The sequence below is a fragment of the Seriola dumerili genome, unplaced genomic scaffold, assembly GCF_002260705.1.
Source record: "Seriola dumerili isolate Sdu_G_001 unplaced genomic scaffold, Sdu_1.0 BDQW01000199.1, whole genome shotgun sequence".
In the NCBI taxonomy this organism is placed as follows: domain Eukaryota; kingdom Metazoa; phylum Chordata; class Actinopteri; order Carangiformes; family Carangidae; genus Seriola; species Seriola dumerili.
Window position 1 is genome coordinate 1,210,822 of NW_019174454.1, and position 20,323 is coordinate 1,231,144.

Here is a 20,323-nt window from a genome sequence, read left to right on the forward strand (position 1 = left end):
GGTCAACAGGTCACACAAAATGAAGGAAAATTCTGACAGGCTGAGCCAGATGTCCCGAATGTGTCCCCAAGGAGTGTGTGTATATGTATGTATGTGTTTGTAAGTGCATGTGTGTGCAGGGAGATGTCCAGTGACAAAGCAGGTGGCTAAGCCAGTCTAATGTGCACTCCCACGAGACCACACACACACACACACACACACGCACATACATAATACGCACAGTTGCTCTTATATTACCTCCCATCCTCCCTCCAGAAAAGCCACGTGTCTCTATAACCCATGTCTTCCAACAATGCACCTTCCACCACAATACACACACAGGCCAAGTGATCCCCTGCGGTGCTCACCTTGTTATCTTAGTGTCAACTGGTCTCTGTGGAGTTTGCCGTCCTGTCGTGTCCTGTCACTGACACCTAAACACTCAGGTCTATAAGTTCTGTGGAACTTATGGAGAATACCACAAATAAATGCTTTGTAGCCTTGAGCATTATTTGACCTTAGCAGATATGGCATGTGATATTTTTATGTGATATCTTATGTGATATCTATTTGGAATCAGGAAATGAAGAGCAGCTGGTGGCTGAGTGTCACACACACGCTCTTCTAGTGTCTCCTAGTGATAGTGATCTCCCACTCTCTAGTCAATAAAGGTCTGAATGATGAATTAAAGACCCAAACAACCTGCTAATGACAGGATGACATGGCAGCCACGCGCTATGCTCGGCTATCTCCTTCCACATCTCCACTCGTCCCTGCCTACTCACCACTTCTCTCTCTCTTCTGTCGTCCAACCCCTTTCTTCTCATCTCTCCTCTTAACTTCCTCTTCTCAACTGACCCTGGTTCAACTACTCTGCAGAATATTCTCCATGTCTATACAACAAAATCCTGCTACTACAATTAAATGCATGTGTTTAGCCTCTTTCCGTCTCTACCCATAATGAAATCATGGGGAGGAACAACAGATTGGCCCCAGTCTGTCCTTCCATCCATCCGTGCATCCATCATACACAATATCTGAAGACACAGATTGCATAAGAAATGATGATGCATGTAATTGTTTGATTCTGCCATCAAAACTGTACTGACTGATCTAAAGTACTTATACATTATTTGTTTGTTCATGTGCGGGTCATGCAAACTTCAGACATAACTTATGAGACTTTGATGAGACACAGTTTTTGGGAAAATGATGCAACGCAAGCTACATTCTCTCATTCAAATACAATGTTTGTGTTACAACTGAAAAAAGCTAACATACTGTATTCACTTGTAATCGTCTCAGATGGAGAATTTACCATTCATCATGGGACGACATGTTTATTGTTGCCTTGTTGACACTGTACCTATTGCTATCATGCGTATAAATAATGCATTCATTTCCAAAAACAAGGGTCTACCTTTCAGGAAACTAGTGCAAACAAAGTTTAAAAGCATCTACTGTATATTTACTGCATATAAATCAGCTATTTATCAGAAATTCTAGCTAAGACTTGACTGCTCCTGCTGACCTGACAACATGGTGCTAACTGCAAACATAGAGGGCTAACTTAAACCAGGTGGGTGTGTTTCTCTCTGTATGTATGTGTGTGTGTGCGTGTATGTGAGTGTGAGTGTGAGGGAGAGAAAGAGAGCAGTCTGAGTGTTTGCCGATGTCCTGTGCCTGGGCAGCATCACAGAATCTCATTAAATAGTCAAGCTTTCACAGGCTGAGTGGTGAGATCTTCAAGATCACAGCCACTTTCTCTGTCGACAAGCTTTAAAGGGGACTTGTGGCATTTCTAAAAATTTGTATGAAATTTTGTTTCAATATATTTTATCAAATTATCTCAGAGTTTTGCTGCTTTGGTGAGTCTTGCTATTTCAGGATGCATACATAGGATATTGTCGGCATGCTGCAAGAACAACAAACCCCTAGAAGTCACTTTAGAAAGTGAGCATAAACTGTAGTGTAAAGTGTAAATCAGCACATAGATGACGGACCATGTACCTTAAACTCGATTTCTCATATTTTAGACTCCTAACTGTTCAGTAATCTGCAGTACAATAATAGCCTGTCTGTCTGTGAGACTCAAGGAGCTCTTTATTAAGCACAGTGCTGTTTTAGTGTGATTAGAATACAGAGTCCTGCCCTGCCCTTTACCAGAAATAACAAGCATTTGACTGAATTAACTTGAAGTAAAACTAGGCTGTGCGCATGTGTGTGTTTGAGTGCGTGCGCAGGAAAAAGTGCAGTGGTCTCCATTTTTCGATCCCAGGCTGGTCAGCAGGTCTTTTATGAACAACTCTATAATTAGAGAAACACCAAGCAACTAATTACTTAATTGGAGCAAGGTCTTTAAAATGAAAATGATGTAATCTGAATCCAGGAAACGGGCTCGATTTTCACATACACTAATACATGAATGTCAACACACAAACAGGCACACGCACATCATGACCTACAGTCTTCTTGACATGTAGCCATCAAGAAACTAACTCTTTCCCCCATAGTTGGGTTGTAATTGATTCTCTCTTTCACTCTGCTGGCTCCTGACAGGGCGCGCGCGCGTGCGTGCGTGCGTGCGTGTGTGTGTGTGTGTGTGTGTGTGGGCGGGCGATAGAGGAAAGGGGACAGAGAGGGAGGGAGACTCCTGTTTGTGTGGTCTGTTACAAACTATATTAGTAAAGGTCATGGCCGTGTGTGTATGTGTGTGAGTGTATCTGAGTAGTAATTAATTAGGCAAATGCCCCCCACCTCCTCCTTTTCTGACCTCAGTTGTCAACTAATAAGCTTGGCACTGTGCAATATATTACACTCCTTTTTTCTGTTGCATTTTGCCTTATTGGAGGAAATCATCAAAAATAACAAAACAAAGGTGACATCATCATTTACATGTAAATCCAAAACTCCTCAATGTAAATTATTTTCCTTTATGGCCTAAATTACAGGAAGGGAATGCATGAATAGTTGCATGACTATAATGTCAAGTCAGGCCTGATATGTTTGATTTCTGTCAGGTGTACTGGTGTATGTGTGTGTGTGTGTGTGTGTGTGTGTGTGTGTGTGCAAGTTCCTCTCACTTCACCCTGATTACGTGTGTACAAAGGTATAAAAAGGTGTACTGCTCTCCATGCAGTGACTCTTCATCTCCACAATCTCTCTGACTGTTACCCCATCCCACACTGGACCTGTCCTGATGTCACAGGCAGAGCTTGTCACTGAACAAGCTGCAGAAGTAAGAGGGCAACATGGTTATAATCTGCTCTACACTCAAGTATGACACAACAGTTGACTAACATAAATTCTGCACCCACTTGGAAAACCAGCAATTCTGAATGTGTGTCAGTGATGTATGAGGACATACAGTTGTAGATCTGGTGAACAACGACAATAAGAGAACTGTGCGATGACAGTCTTGAATGACTGGATCTCATACAGGTTGAATGCATTTACAGTACAGAGTGCAATATGTGAATTTAAAATTATTGTTATGCTTATATCAGTATGTATTATTAATTGCTTTTGTAAATTTTAGCCAAGTATTGCTATACTCTGTAATGACCTTCTTTTCACATGTGCAGATCTACACTTTTTTTTTTGCACAGTAGTACAAAAGGTGCAGTGCCTTCGTGATGCAGTATAGTGCTGCCAAAGCTCCCCAACACACGCACAACTTTCCCAACATCACAACTGTCACACACACATTTTAAAAAAGAGATACTTAAGCACATATTACTTCCCCTGAACACACACACATAGAAACACTCTGAAGGGACCTCTGATGTCTAATGACAAACTTTGCAGAGGCCACCACATGGCCAGAGCCACCCAGGATGCCAGCACTTTGACCTGCAACAGTCTGCGGGTGTGCCTAATCACTGCAGTCTGACCACCCTGTTAGACTACACCAAGTACACTACTGCTGTGTGTGATCATATCCAGACATGTGCATGCATGCGTGCGTGTGTAAGCCACTTTCACATACTGGGAATGTTTTCAGTTAGTGACAAACTACTACCCTACCTACCTACACTGCTATGGCTGCAATGGTCATCCTGATTATTTAGCTAGATTTAGTGCTCAATTTTCATATTTTTTCAAAATTAAAACCTGTAAAATTACATCTTAACTATTAATTGTTAAAAAAAAAAAAAAACTATTTGCAAAAAAAGTTTATAAAAACACGTATAGGCACTTCTAAACATGAATTTGATTAAGAAAGATTTTCACACTCAGTATCAAATTTTCAACAAATCTGCCTCATTCTATCCAAAACCTAAATGGAATAGACAGGAAATCTGGAAAATACATCAGCCTGATGCCTCAACACGAGGTTGCTGAACATACATCGGTCTACTGGCAGGAGGTTAATTGATAAGGGGGACCCAAGAAACGATTACCAATCACAGAGGGTAAAAGGGTGCTGTCAATCATCTGTCCACTTGACCTGAATGAACACAGGCTGGAGACTTGCATGGTCAATTTTTGTGTAATCTAGCCTATGGCAGAGATAGCTCAGCTGCTATCGAGTCAAACATGTCATTCCACAGATATCCTTATAGAAATTATTAAGCTATAGGCTCCATAGCTGCAGAAGTGACAGCCACACCAGGCAGCATCAGCATCCCATTACCCCGGGACAACAAAGGGTCACACGGGGTTAGCAGAATTCAGCATTCGCCTCCACACATTCACGGGACCAGCAGCACTTAGGACAGGAGGTCACCTAATCACCTTGCAGAGCCATCTCCGAGGGAGAAACAGGGAAGCGAGAGGTAGGGGGGAAAAAAATCAACTTTAAATTTGCAGTGATGAAAAATCAATAAAGCAGTAATTGCTTGGCTTATCACTGTGCAATGAAACAAATTGGGAGGAGAAGGAAGGCAAGGCGAGGGCTGGCGTCCATGCTGCACGCCAGGGTTTTTTTGGCTGCAGCGTGTGGAGCTGAGCGAAGCATGAGAGAGAGAGAGAGAGAAAGGGAGAGAGAGAAAGAGAGAGAGAGAAGGAGGGGGAGAGAGAGAGAGAGAGAGAGAGAGGAGTTTGGGCTTCAGTGGGCCAAGGCAAGGAAAAAAGGTCTCCTCGTGATAATTAAATCTTCTCACACTGATTTTCTGCCAAATTTATTTCCCCAGGGACCATAACTCTGATTCAGTGCTTACAAGCCTTGCATAACTAATCATTTCAACGTGGGGGCAACCACAAACCTGAATGAATAGGGAGGAGAGTGAAGCAAATAAAAAGAGAGATGGCTAGACAAAATCTGTGGCACTATTCATGTCTAAATCAATCATTATTTAGGCAGCACAAAAATCAGGAAAAAGTGTGGAACGTTCTTCTGTAAGATTCTGTTTGAAACAGACCTTTTAAGTGAAGGTGTAATTGATTGCCATTGTGCTCTCTTCTACACTTTCTCTGCAGTGCTATACAGGCAGAAAACATCCTTTCATTCCTGGAACAAATAGAACCCATGAAGCCAATGAAGTGTCGGTTCAATATTCCTCTGACTGTTCCTGGCATGATTGTGTTGAACATAATAACACAACAAATAAGGCCATTTATCTGAAGTAACGACAGGAGATGAGGCTAACTCCACTAATCAATACAGAATCAATACAAACCAGATTTTCTTACATCAAAATCACCGAGACAGATATTCCTTCAGTGCAGAGTGCACAAGAGCAATACAGAGCCTCCCTTGAGTCCTAAGGTAGATCATGTAGCCAGTGGAAAGAACACAGTTTAAAAAAAGTATAACGTCTACCCTGAGCGAGGATGCTGGGAACTATAATTATAGCTTGGTATAATTCAGACACTCTCCTTATTGAATCTTCATGTTTTAGTTAATGTGATGAGATCATCGACACCAGATCACTCGTGTTTACCAGCGGATGAATTTCACTGCTTGTCCTTCAAGTGGCAGCCTGAGCAGTGCTGATGCTGCTCGCCGAGGTAGCGTGGCACGCCACACCATGGCCCCGGTAATTAAAACATTTAAAGCAGAGCCAGCCCCCCTGTGCTCCCGGGGTGTGATATGGGGGTCACGCGCCTGTAGATTCTAATTTGCGCACCATTTGTATTCATGACAGGCACATGCTAAATATTTAACAGCAGCCCGGCAGGAGTTTTGTATTGTTAGGCTTTCCAGGTCAAATAATTTGATTTCAAGGCAGATTACATTAAGCGTCAATGTCCAAGCCACCACTCTCACTTGCCTCTCATTTCCTGTCTTTTATTACAGCCGAGATAGGCCAGAACTGAAGGGATATGGTTTTGGATTATACAAGAGCTTGTTATCCATGGATTAGTTATTATTTTCAATTAGAAAAGGGATCACATCATTTATTACGGACGCACACACCCACAAAGGTATTGCATGCAGACGCTTGCATGCCGAGCGGAAATTTTAGCTGACTGACAAATTGTTTAGCAGAGCACGTAATTATACCTAACAAGAGAAATATTATTTCAAACAAATGATGGTGCAGGCACACACACCATTAATGATATTTCACTTATACTGATTGTCCTTGACGGAGGCATCCTACAGCTGGTGAGGATGTATGTTCTCACTCTTTTTTCTATAATTTGAACAAGTTAAGCGAGAAACCAAATCCAGCCATTTTATGTTTCAGCCGAGGCCCTGTGGTGATTGACAACAGAGCTAGTTAAACGGTGATGAGGCGTTAATGGATGCTAGGTCGAGGAAGTGAGGGGGTGGGGGGGCGAGCTGGAGGGGGCCTGCAGCTGAATATTTAATGGTCATATAATTCCTGAACACAGACACACACAGACAGGTACACACCCAACCCGTGACCTGTCCTACACACTGCGTAATTAGGGAAACAGTCCTTTCGTTTAACTGCCAAAAGAGCAAACTGTAGGTATATATTCCCCTAATGATATGGGTTAAAGAGCTATTATACGTCTCATTAAAATATATGATCTCCCAATCTGGTGGTGGTTTTGAGGTAATGGGGACAGAGCAGCATAAGGGCTAAAATACCATCCACAGGCTATAGGCTAGTGTCCAATGCATATCTACATAATTCTGTATGTCAGCGTGTGGCTGCACAAATGAAAAGAAGTTTCTGTCAGTGCCTCATGAACGACACACAGGACTCAAAATCTTCACTAGACGACAGTGCTTAGAGTGTGTGTTTAGGGCCTTTTGAAGCAGCATGTGAGTGTGTAGGAATGAATTGGGGTTATCAAGCATTTGACACCAATTTTCATGCCAACTACTTACATTTCTCTTTAAGTATATAAAGAGAAGCTGGAATTAACACAAGGTCTTCAGAAAGGCTAATGAGGCCTAGATTGATGACAAACTTGATTACACACTTAAGCGCGCACACACCCAATCCCTGACACCACAGTAATTGATACAATATTAGAGAGTAGGGTATAATGCAGATGACACAGCTGACATTTCTCTTCTCTCAACATATGTTAAATTCTCTCTAGTAACATCTGGCTATTAACCTTTGTCATTCCCAGTTCAGCTGAAAAAACACCTGCACATACACAAACTGTATATGCATAGTGAAATAAACAAGTAAATAAAAAACTAAAAGAAATAGTAAGAAACATAATAGCAGGGATGAACTTAAATCTTTATTAAAAAAATGATAAGGTTTACTTTAATAAACTATAACAACACATATGTATTTTCCAAAAGGTTAGACTATTAATTAATTGGTGGCTCAATGGAAAATATATTCTATTCTGAAAATCAGTTTTGAGGATTTCATGTTTTTTTCTTGTCATATATGACAGCAAACTGAATATCTGTGGGTTATTTTGTTTGGATAAAACAAATAATTTGAATATGCAAATCACAGACAGACTTGACAGTACTAAAACACAAAGCAGGTATTCTGATGTACAGGCAGGTATAATAGTGTCCACGAGAAAGGGAATGAATGGGTAAGTTTAGGTTGGTATGAAATTCATAATGTCTGTAATTTGATATATTTGGTTTATTACGTACAGTAATACCACTCACCACGACTTATATGTTGCCTCCAGTAAAGTGCCAGCTGACACTACAGTCCACACAAATAGACGGTGTTACACTGGCAGTCAGTTCTTCTCATTATAGCTGGATATACTATGTTAGCTAAAAGCCTCCTGGGCACACAAACAACATCTCTCAGCTTTAATAGCCTAAACAAGGCATGCTACTAACAAAGGAATCATCCGCCCCTCTCATTCTCACACCCTTTCATATCACATTTCCTTTTTCAACCACTAGCATCATCTGGCTGCCCTTAACCAGAGAGCCAAACACTCCTTTTAAGTGGAGACTACTTTGTTAACTGATGACCACGGGGCCAGTTATTGATCCTCTTCTTTCTCTATCTCAGTAAACACTGCTGATAAAAATCCCTCTCTTCTCGCAGGGTTCCACAGTATGCAGCCATAGTTTGCTACAATAATAGCTTGCATATCATAGCATCCACATGAATCAGATCTCAGTGGTTTCGATTAGGACAAAACTAACTCAAACACATTGCCAGTCTTGGATGTGAATCTATTTATGAACGAAGAGTGTAGGTGGTAGTGTTCTTCACTTCTCCACTCCATTCTCTTTAAAGGTTTTCTCATTTCACTTGACTTAACGGTTCAAGTGTAAACTTTCTAGTTGTGTTGACCTCTAAGAGGCCCTGCGGGGAATAAAAAGACTCCTGTTGATCTGCTGTTTAGCAGCAGCAGTGGCCCACCTCCTCCATTTTAGTTGTGCTGGGAGAAAGGGCAGATGAGGATGGAGCTGGCTGACTCTGCTTGTGTGTATGTGTTTGCTTGTATGTATTTGCGACAGTGCCACTGGCTTCTCTCAGTACCAAAGCAAGGGTAAGTCATCGGGGCCACTTTGTCGAGCTTCTCTGATCGCACTTCATGTATCTCTGTGCAGGGAAAGGAATAAAATGATCGTCCTTGAAGGCAGCGCCTGCACAGCACGCAGTACTCCACTGCTCCACTACACAATCAAGCACAACACCTTCTTTCACACAGAACGAACAGTTGGAGTGAGGCTTTGAGCAAAGGGGAGAAAGAGTCAACTGATTCCAAAGTATGAACTTTGCTTAAGAAAGCTATTTGACTGGGAGCCTTGCTCTGTTGCCCCAAGCAAGGCACTTAGTCACCACTTTGGCAAGGCTTCCACACAGAGAGGAGAGAAGCAGGAGAAGACACAGAGAAGAGGTTAGGAGAGAGGTGGAAGTGGTTGATGAGGACAAATGGAGGTGGGAAGAAAGAGAGTATGTAAGACAGAAAGTAGGAGGAGAAAACAGAAAGGGAAAGGAGGAAGAGACTGAGCGCTAAGACCAAGAAAAATGAATAATAATAATATGAGAATGGCAGAGAGGCTGGAAAAAAAAACCAAAACCAAAAACAAAACAGGGTGCAATAGAGAGAAGGATGGAATAAATTCTTCCCAGAACTGGAGGACCAAAGCAAGAGTGCAAGGCTAATTAGTTTCTGATGGCTGGACTTTCATTTGGCTAAAAGGTCAGCTAACTTTAAAGGTCACGCTGACATGCCTGCTCGATCCAAACACAAAAAAATTACACAAAAAGAGGAGAGAGAGTGTCCAGCAATATAAAAACACCCACACTAGAACAAATTATGCTACTACACATGTCTGTGTGTGCATGTACATACACACAGTGTAGTTGATAACAGCATATTTGATATTCTCATTTATATCATGCTCTGGTCAGAGCAGCGACCAGGGTCATTATTCTATCTAACGACATTTATTACTGCAAGCATATCTACTGCAAATTACTCTTGACTTTATTTGAATGTGTATCGAGATAATCATTGTGTGTACAGTATGTGTGTGCATCTGCGTGTCCTATGTTGGTGGTGGTGGCAGTGGTGATGGTGGTTAGGGGGAGGAGGTTCAGGATGGCAAGATAAATTTACTACCTGCAATGCTAAGCACATTTCTGCCTGACACATCTACTATGCATCTTTATGTATATTACAGCTGTCTTAATAAAAACTGTGTAATCAGCATCTCTGAGTTCATGTTTCGCAAAGTGTAGATGAAATGCGAAAGTAGAATTGTTGTTTACAAGAAAGGGGGGCATACGTAAAGTTGTTCATCTGTTAATGTAAACATATTCGATGAGTTAAAATGTGTAAAACCATTGACGTTGCAGAAGGTGTAGGGACTACCTGACATAAGAAAGAAACTAAAACTAATTCCCATATTTTGTGTTTTTGCACTTTCCATTTCAACTGTTGGCTCATATTTGTGTTACACACATAACAAGTTTGCCTTTTGTTTTCATCAGACAGACATGCTCCTCTTGATTTAAGAGAGCCATGTAAAAAAACATAAGTTGTGCAACAGATGTCTTACAGTGTAAATTTTTTTTTTTTTTTGTATTTTGTGTTCCCACTCAATCATAACATCGCCAGTTATTTGACGGAGAATAAAATATAAAACAGAGCTACAGTTTCAACTGTTTTCTTGCCAACAACTTTAATGTTGCAATTTCTGTTACATTTTATGGTTCATGCTTTGCTCTTTGTTTTACTTTGTGACTGTCTTGTCAGTTTAAAACTACTCTGGCAAAGGTGCTAAAGTCCACATGTTGGATCTATGACAGACACACACATAACTCACCTTCTTCTAATTTCTTCCGGGCCTCCTCCTCTCTCTTGGCTACTTTGGCCCTCAGCACCTCATCCGTCTTAGCTGAAAAGAAACACAGCAGACGACGAAGTTAGGAGCAAAGCAGAACATCAGGAACCCTTCACAATGGTTTTATTATAGAAAATAATTATAAAATATAAATATTAAGGCATTAATCAATAAATTATATTCAAATTATTATTTTTGATATATGATTATATATTCATACTGAAATCAAAATCATTGTGTATTTTATGACCCCATTTTAAAAACTACATATTTGTACGCACAAGGCACGAAGGTTATTTCTGTGCAAGATACTGAGTTTTGAAACAAATCGATTCTCATCACAGAGAATGCAGAAAATTACCCAAGGATACATTATTGGATCAACATTTAGGGTACAAACCAAAACATGAATCATGCCTTCTCCTTTCCCTGCCAGGCAGTACCCTGCTCAGCTTTTCCTTCATTCCCCTGTAAAAGTCAGTGTGTCTTCCTGAGAGGTGTTTATCGTCTCGGCATAATGAAAAGCTTAAGAGAAAGTGAGGCAGCGGGAGTAAACACTCGTCAGGGCATTTTAAGCATCTCCTCATCATGAGCAGTGTTGTTTCGGCTCCCTTTTCCTCCGCCTTTCCCCCTGAATAATCAAGATGTTAAGCCACATTAAAAAATATAATGCCGTGTATGGCAGGACTATCAATACTGCCTCTAAATTAATTACATTTCCGTTGCGGCGCATCATTTATTTTGCAGCGTTAGGGCCTCGGTGGAGCCATTCGCCTTTATTGCTATCTCACTTGGTTGATGAGTGAGCTATGTAAAATTGAGTCTCCAATATCATTACACTTAATGAGTTTAAACTTTGAGAAAAAAAAAATAGGAAGAGAGAGAAACAGAAGAAGAGATGGAGCAGACAAGAGAGAAGGGGGGGGGTGAGAGAATGAAAGCTCGGCACTGTTTTGGGGAAGTTAATACAATATAAGAGTGGGTGTAAGTGTTTGTGAGCGCTTACAGAATGTTTGTGTTAGGGCACAGCTGTGGGTGTCCGAATGTGGTTTATTGCACCACTTGAGATGCCTGCGTATGCTTGTGTGTTTTGTGTTTGTGTCTGGTTGTGTGTTAGACTGCACTGCAAGCAAGTATGTTACATAAAAATACAACACGTACACATCTGTGTGTGTGTGTGTGTGTGTGTGTGTGTGTACGCTTGTATGCAGGAGGCCATGGGTTGTGCTAGTCTCTCTGTGACTGCGCTGCTGTTTTTGTTCAGTAATTGGCGTAGACAAAGAACCCGTCACACTGCTGTTACGGCTGGTTAAGTCTGGAGGTTCCGCATCTTTACTAACAATGACTCTACATGGATGACTGAACCCTCCTCTACCTCCCTCAGCTAGGGTGTGTGTGTGTATGTGTGTGTGTGTGTGTGTGTGAGAGCACGCCTAACCAAACACACAACAAGCAATCTATTTCTCTTAGCTAAAACAGCTATAATTTAGTAACTTTGTGTGTGTGTGTGTTTGTGTGTGTGTGTGTGTGTGTGTGTGTGTGTGTGTGTGTGTGTGTGTGTGCGTGTGCCAAAAACCGAACCATGGGCTGCACCATCCTGCATTTCTTCGCAACTATATTCATGAGTTTTCTTATTTGTATGCACAGATGTGTATTTGTGTGAGTACACCTGTGCATGTGTGTGTGTGTGTGTACCTGTGTGTTTTTGTGTTTGTGAGTGAACTCCTCTCTGTGTTCTTCAGTTCCCTCTTTGCTCGGGGCTACCGAGAGGCAGGTAGGAGACAGAGCGGTATTGGTGGTGTTATGGAGCGGGAGGGAGACAGGGGAGAAAGAGGAAGAAAAAAAAAAGGGGAAAGGGAGATAGGCAGATAGATAGGGGCCATGTAGGAAAAAAGAAGAACTGACAGCGAGGGAAACAGACAAACAAGCAGAAATAAGAGAAAAAGCCTTGCCTGCGTGCACACAAACATGTGCACACAAACAACAGGAATGATTTGTCGCCTCTTTTTGTTTGCATGTTTATCCTCCACCTCTATCCCTTCATCCCTCCCCCAACAGGTTCTCTTATCCTCTCGCTCTCTCTTCTCTCCTTCTGTTTTGCCCTCTCCCACCCCTCCCCGTTTTTATGCTTTCTCTTCCTTCTCTTGCTCATCTCTCCAGTACACTGTGCCTGGGGGCGATAGCAGCAAATCAAACTGTTTATCCATCTCTCATCAGTGCACTGCCTCACGGGGCTCCTGCCCCCTCAAAACAATGAAAGTAGGCCTGTGTGCTGAGCCAGGGATACGATTTAATTGCATCAATAAGGAGTTCTGGTTTAAAAAAAAAGATAAACTACAAAAAATACATTGCAGCAATACACTTTGCTGTACTATCATGAAAAGCCTGTTAACATTAAAAGAAAGAATTAAGTCTCACAGCTGTACCCGTCTAGAAATATAAGCATGTCTGTGTGTAGAGGCTGCTTATTGGAAGTATATTTCTTGGCAACTTAGTGGCTCCAGTTCATTGTAGGATAATTCTGTGATGGACTTTTATTAAAGCACGTAATAAACGGCCGGGTGTTGGGGAGAGGAGAGTCCTTTCACTTCATTTAGACTTCGTTCAGTCTTCGCTGCAGGGGCGGAGGGAAAGAGGAGGGATGGCAGCGGGAAGGGGCGGAGAGCGTCAGTGAAATTGCATTGTGATTATGAGTGTAATTGCAGCTCAGGGGCCCAGGGGCCATGTAGCTCTGATGGCGCTCGAAGATGTTTTATGCACAGCAACAGAAGGGAAGAAAGTGAGAAAGAGAGAAAGAGAGAGAGTGGGAGGGAGAGGCAGGCTGCCAGGATGTTTGCAATTTTTTTTTTCCTAAACACAGAATCTCCTCGTCTATCGCTTTCTCCTCCCTTCTTTTTCTCCTTTCTTCTTCTCCTCCCCCGAACATCCTCCTTCGCTCGTCTCTTCTCCTCTCCTATTCTCTTCTGTCCTCCTCTCTCCTGTCCTCCTCCCTTGGCAGGATTAGCTGGGTCTCGTTAGAGGGGAAATGTAATAATGCTCCCACCAGGTGGAATCGGGCCCGCTCCATTATCAGCCGGGAGATGGATGGGCCGTGTAGGGCCGGCGGGGGCCACGCGCGCACGCAATTTAGATTCAATAAACTGGCAAAGCAAGACCCCCAATCTGATTTATCTCTTACACGCCGCCAATGCTTGCTGCTACGATGCTGATTCCCTATTACCGCTCAGAGAAGGACTATTCATTGGATGTAAGGCACGGCAGTCAGAGAGGCTTGTCGGGCCCCCGGGACGGCAGCAAAACAGATACAGCAGAGGGTTAATACGTTTACACACAGATAAGCAATTAAATCTAAGGCTGAGGTGAGTTATAGAGTTATTAAGGAGGGACTGGGGTGGGGGAGAAGGGAGGGACAGAGGGTGAGAAAAAGAAGGAGAGAGATGTTATTCAATTCAAGAGTGTGGTAGCTTGGGCCTTAGGCTGGGTACAGTAAGTATTAGAAGTGGAAAAGGCTATCATATTATAGAGTTCATGAGGTGAGAGAACAACAGAAGAGCAGCAGTCTGCCCACGTCGTTCAATAAACTCAATACAACACTTACAAACTAGCATGCGAGACAGAACAGTTATACACTTAGTCTGCGTGCATTTGTGTGAGTTTATGAGTGACGGTATGTATGCTAGTGCATGTCTTCATTTCCAAAGGTAAGTGGGTATGTGTTGGCGTAATAGGCATATTCATATCCACTCTATACCTTGTTGCGAGTATGCAGAGCATCGCACTTGACTGTGTGAGTTTGTGCATGTGTGTGAGAGCTGCAGTGATGTCGGTTGTGTTGGTAGCGGTGGGTGTCATTCCGTCCAGCCGCCAATCAAAGTGAATTTGAATGTCAGCAGGAGAGGAGGCGTGATAAATCAGCCTCACACCCAACGACAAACAAAATATTAGAGGCAGCGCAGCGCCATTGGAAAAATGTCCCTTCCAATCAGCCGAGCACTTTACAGTGAAGCTCGGCAGCCGGGCCTCCAACCAACGCTGAATACCAGAGAGACAGATAAGACAATAAATAAATAAATAACAGACAGACAGACAGGCTGGAAGACAGGCAGACAGACAAACAGACATGTAGGCACAATGAGGGCCTCCAACCCTGACTGGCAGAAAGACAGAAAAAAGAAACAATAAATAAATAAATAACAGACAGACAGACAGGCTGGAAGACAGGCAGACAGACAAACAGACATGTAGGCACAATGAGGAAAAACGGTCCTGACAGGCAGAAAGACGAGACAAAGAAACATAAGAACAAAACGGGGCAGGAGGACAGACAGGTAGGCACACTAACCGATGTACAACAGGGCTGACAGGCAAGGACACAAGACAGACGGACAGACAGGTGGGAAGACAGGCAGGAAACTGCTATCCAGACAGACTGACAACTGGAGAGTCATGCAGAACAACACATTGTTGTAGCAACAACAATATCAAAATGTATAAGTAAGTGCCATGGTCCATTCTATAAAGGAATACAGTGTAGTGAGGTTTATCAGGCCCAACAACATACAGACGTCTTCATGACCAATTTTAATATTAAGTAACTGATAAATAATTTAAATAGCCATATGTCATTTGGTGCTTTTGTTGCATGTAACTTCAAAATAAGTGAAGAAGTCAAATCATCTACACGTTGGTCAAAAATGTTACAATTTGATTATTCTTCCAATAATGTTCAGTTCTACTGGACAAGTATACAAAAAGAGAAGACATAAACATCATGCAACTTTGGTCCACTTATAACAGCTCCACCGCACTATCATTTTTTTCCCCATCTGTCAAAGAGTTCAAGGATGGTCTGGGATTGCAAATCAGTAATTTGAGAAATACAGTGTTTGTGTTACAAAATGTACAGTTTACGTTAAGGAGTTACTGAGGCTTAGCTTCTACTGTGGGATACGCGAAGGACACTGTTGCCACTTTACTGTGTGTAAACAGAACAGACCATACTGACAAAGAGAGACACAGCAATACACTGTTAAGTGGGAGAGGCTTACTAATCTTCCTGGGTTCCACATAGAAAGCTGTGATCACATGACATGTACTGTATGAGATGAATTTGAGATGAAAAAACGCAAAGGGTGGTCTACAGTAAGTATGGGAACCATAAATGTAACACTTGCTTACGTTATTGGTAATGGTACTTCATTTACAGGTTCCATGTGAATTAGTGAGACCTATCTATGATTACTGATTAGTGATAATTGTTCCTCACCTGACCACACCAGGGTATCTTAAGACTGCTATAGTACTAGCCATAGTAGTACAGTAAATTCTTTCTTTCATCTTCTTTTTGAGTCTTCAGGTGAAAAGAAACCCATTCTATTCTACTGTATCTCCCAATGCAGAAATCTACATCAGGTGTATAGGTTAAATGGATCACAAGAAGCAACATCTGAAGCAACCACTAGGTGGCACAGCACACAGACAACAAAAGTAGAAGGCTTCAGCCCGGCCTTACTTTTATGTACGTGTGTATGTGTTTAAATTCAGGTGCCCGTGTTTTTGTACAGGACCCTCGATCAAAACCAGCTCATCTAGACCTTGTAGGTGTACAGTATAACTTGACACAGGACGTATCACAAACGTGCTGGCATCCTAACAAGATATGCATAGATGAGAAGATAAAACATGAAGGAATTTAAATATTTAGCACCAGAATGCATAAAATGGTTCAAAGGCAAGCTTACATTATAGCAGCAGTTTATGCATGACATGGCATGCATGGCAACTTGTGTGGGACCTGAAGAAAGTCTCCTTACAACAACAAAACAAAACAAAAAAAATCACAACAGCGCAATTAATTCACAAAAGTATATGTGTATGAATCAGCGTCTCAGCCATAACCATATGATCGTTCCACTATGCTGTGAAAATCATACTGAGTGAAATCCTTTAGGCAGAAAACAGGAGAGCTGAGCTTGAATGATCTTTAGCGGAGGCTGCCCTCTGCATGTGTCATCAGGCTGATTTAACGACACCCATGAAATATTTACAAACCAAACAATTAGAGAGAGATATCTTACAAAATCAATCAATTATTCATTATTCATTGCCAATCGTCTGAAGAGCTTTTTTTTTCCGCAGCTATATTCTGATGCTGGGGAGTGCATCAATTAGGGCTCATACTCCCGTGGTGTTACGGATGCTTCAGAGAGGAATGGCTGCCTAAATGAAGGAGCCAGATGCAAGTTGCGAGTATTTCATGCTGACACTGTGTTGTGGCAGAGGAGCTTGATAAAACCTGGATTGACACGCTGATCCCTACACTATGTTACACATGAAGTCAGAGGGACGATTTGGATCATTCAGCTGAATGTGTGAAGATATGAGACTTTCCCTACTTACACCCACAGTGCCACAACCATCATGTAAAACTCTGGAGCCTTGCTTATGCAACATTTGTTATATTAATTTTTAAAACCGCCTCTTAACTCTAGACACCTGGGCTCCATGTTTATATTTTTCTTCTCGGTGATCATGCTGCGATTGCATCTGTCAAACTCAAAGAGGTGAGGAATTAAGATGAGGTTTATCTATAAGAATAACAGGAGGTAACTCAGTCCAGAGTTCATTTTCTCTGCATAACTACAAACGCTAGCAACACAACAAACAAAAACTCATACAATTCAAATGCAATGTCTTTTCCAAGAAATTTTATACACATAATGTGTTGTAATTTGTGGACGTTTTCATGGCCACTTCAGCAGAGTAAAATGACACTTCTACCTAACACTAATCCTCTCTTCTATCTTTCAGTTATACCACGGAACTAGATATTAAGAAAGATATTAAGTCAACTAAGTCAAAGCTTTTCTTCAATTAACTGAGGAGTTGATTTCAGTGAAATGTCAAATCTTTTTCTCTAGCACTGTTATCCCTAAAGGTGAAAGCTGTCATTTAGAAAGCTCTGTTTAAGGGATGAAGAAAATGGTTAATTGATTACTTAATCAACCATCATCTAATTGGCAACAATTTTCATAAGTGATTAATCGTGTGCTTCATTTTTCAAGCAAAAATGCTAGAAAATTTGCTGATCACAGCCTCTTAAATGTGAAGATTTTATGAGATAAATTCACATATTCACCAGGTTAATTGTGATATAATTGTAGGATGCAGGATTTAGATGTAGTGCTTCTTAAAGTGACTCCAGTTTCTAGTGATGAGCCATAACTAAAAGCTCATCCCCATAAAGACAATAGCTAACTGGCTAAAAATGTCTTGGTAGATGAATGCCCTGATGAGTAGTAGTCAACTACGTGACCAAGAGGGGATAGCCTAATAAGTTTGTTAAGTCGTTAATAAGGATGATCAGTACAATGAAGCTCAGCCACATGATCAAAACCCCTCTGCACCGCACTATGCTTAGCTCCAGATAACACACTGGGGTCTGGATCTTATTTCCTTTGGGCAAACCTTGCACAGGAGGTCTGGGGTTGAGAACAAGCTTCATGTGGGCCAAGCAAGTAAATAAGCAGCTGAGCAGTGTGGCCTTCGCAATGCATGTGGGTGGCTTGGGCCCAGCACCCCAACCTGCCCTCTAGACCCAAGGGCGATGGAGTATCCCATGACTCTGCAGCTGCACCAGCGCACTCAGAGGGGTGTAGGCCCCACACCCTGGGCCAGAGAGGAGAATTGCTGAAAACGTGGGGAGTAGCAGAGGCCTGCAGCGGTCAGAGAGATCAGAGAAGGAGGTTACTCTGAGGAACACACACTGCCATGGGGTGCATGCACTCACATGCACTCATAAACACACGGATGTCCACATACTCGCTTAAAGGCATAAGAGCACCACACACACCAATGCATAACACACAAGCCTGAGGGGAAAAAATCAAACAACAAAGCCTCTATAAAGTAGCAACCAGGTCATATAAAGTTCAACCTGGACACCTAACTACGGAAATATCATGTTAATTGTAAATGTTCTTGCCTTTTAGGGCTTATAGTTACATACACATACATTAATGTGTATGTATGTTAGCTGTAAAATTACAGTCAGTTTATTGGTTTGGTGGGAGGGTGGGAATGCCTTTTAGGTAAATACAAAAGTTCTGTCATGAGAACTTCACTGAGATGAGTGAGTAACTGCATAACAGAGGTCTTGAGAGGGCAATCAGACCAAATCCATAATGCAGGGATCACTCGGTGAAATATTAAGCATCCTGGGGCCTCTGAATGACATCTCACCCCCAACTTCAACCCTGTCATGTCTCCACATGGCACTGTCTCTTTCGTATGCCTCCCTATCTTATTCTTTTATCTGCTTTATGTCCTTTACCTCTCCTCTGTCATCTTTTCCTAACCTCATTCTCTTTATACACTCTCTTGTTTTTCTGCATCCTTTTCTCATTTAACCTTTGAACATGTTCAGATCCCCCATTTACAGACAAATCCCTTGTAGGATTGCTGAAACTAGGTTCAGCCCACATTTGCCGATTTATGCCGGGCTACCTGTCACAGGTATATAAAATATAAATAATCATCATATCATCCTATTATCTTGAGACACTACAGCTTTGCCATGTTTCTCAAAAAGCAGTTTGAATGTGATAGGGGTACAAAGTAAGTTTGCATATGTTATTGTCTGTTACAAAATAATCTGAGACCATACTGGCACCCAATCAACAAGTAGTGGCCTCTTGAGGTCAGAGCGTCTGCTCTCACCTGTTGGCACTGTGTGGTATTTTGGAGGAAGTACACAAACCAAAGCCAATTGTAGCAATAAATTGTAAAATGTAAATTAATTTAGACTTTGTTTTGTGAAAAAAAATCAACATGGACCTTTAGCCATACAAAGAGGTGGGGACACAGAGATAATAAAGAGAGAGCAGCTTTTCTTACATTTTTGACCAAAAGGAGTAGACCTGATAAGAGACTAAAGCCAGAAGAGGTGTTACAACAGAGGAACATCTCTGCCAGCTGTTGCTCCGCTGTCTGATGCTTCATTCTCTGTTGACTCGTGTCTTACAGTGCTCATTCGAAAATGAAATAAGTACCGCCTGCTTTGCTTCTGCCAGTGTGAGTGCACAGTTAAGCCGGATTTATGCTCCTCCATCAAGGTGTTGCAGCGGACCCACCATATACATCTCCTGTGCAGGAACTGATTCATGAGTGCAGTGTAGGATTTCACCAAATCTACATTAATCCTAGTCCTACATTATCAGGGCATTCATTACACACCTGAAGAGATGATGTTTACATTATTTCATTCACTCTGTCACAAACAAAAAGACAGTTTGCACAGGAAATGGCCCAAATCACAATGACGAGTCACCAGTTTGTTTTTTTTTAATGTTTTGAACGGCTGCACCTCTGGACACAGAAAATCCTGCGTTACCATCTACTACAAACCACAGTGCAGACATGAATTTGTGGTCTTAAAATGGCAAGAATCAAATTAAAAGCAACATTTACTACAAATTTGATGAATTCTTACGCAACAAATAGTCAAAATGGAGAGATAATGTTCAAACTTGAAAAAGAACCTCCCTTTTCCACATACAATAAAGTAATTTAAGCCCTGTTAAGCTCAAGAAAAATAAAACTTAGTGGCACAGAGAGTACAGGCTTAATTCCCACAATAATACATTTTATGACTAGTTATTAACTAAACTACTAATTAGCTACTGA

The 20,323-nt window shown here is 41.7% G+C and overlaps 1 protein-coding gene across 1 annotated transcript in view; it reads right to left on the reverse strand.

Moving 5' to 3' along the window:
* The window catches only part of rsrc1 (arginine and serine rich coiled-coil 1), a 118,380-nt gene that overhangs the window by 10,525 nt on the left and 87,532 nt on the right, over positions 1 to 20,323 (reverse strand). The window contains exon 7 of the mRNA XM_022753847.1: positions 10,622 to 10,693. Coding sequence (XP_022609568.1) covers positions 10,622 to 10,693 — 72 coding nt within the window. The remainder of the gene's footprint in view (positions 1 to 10,621; positions 10,694 to 20,323) is intronic.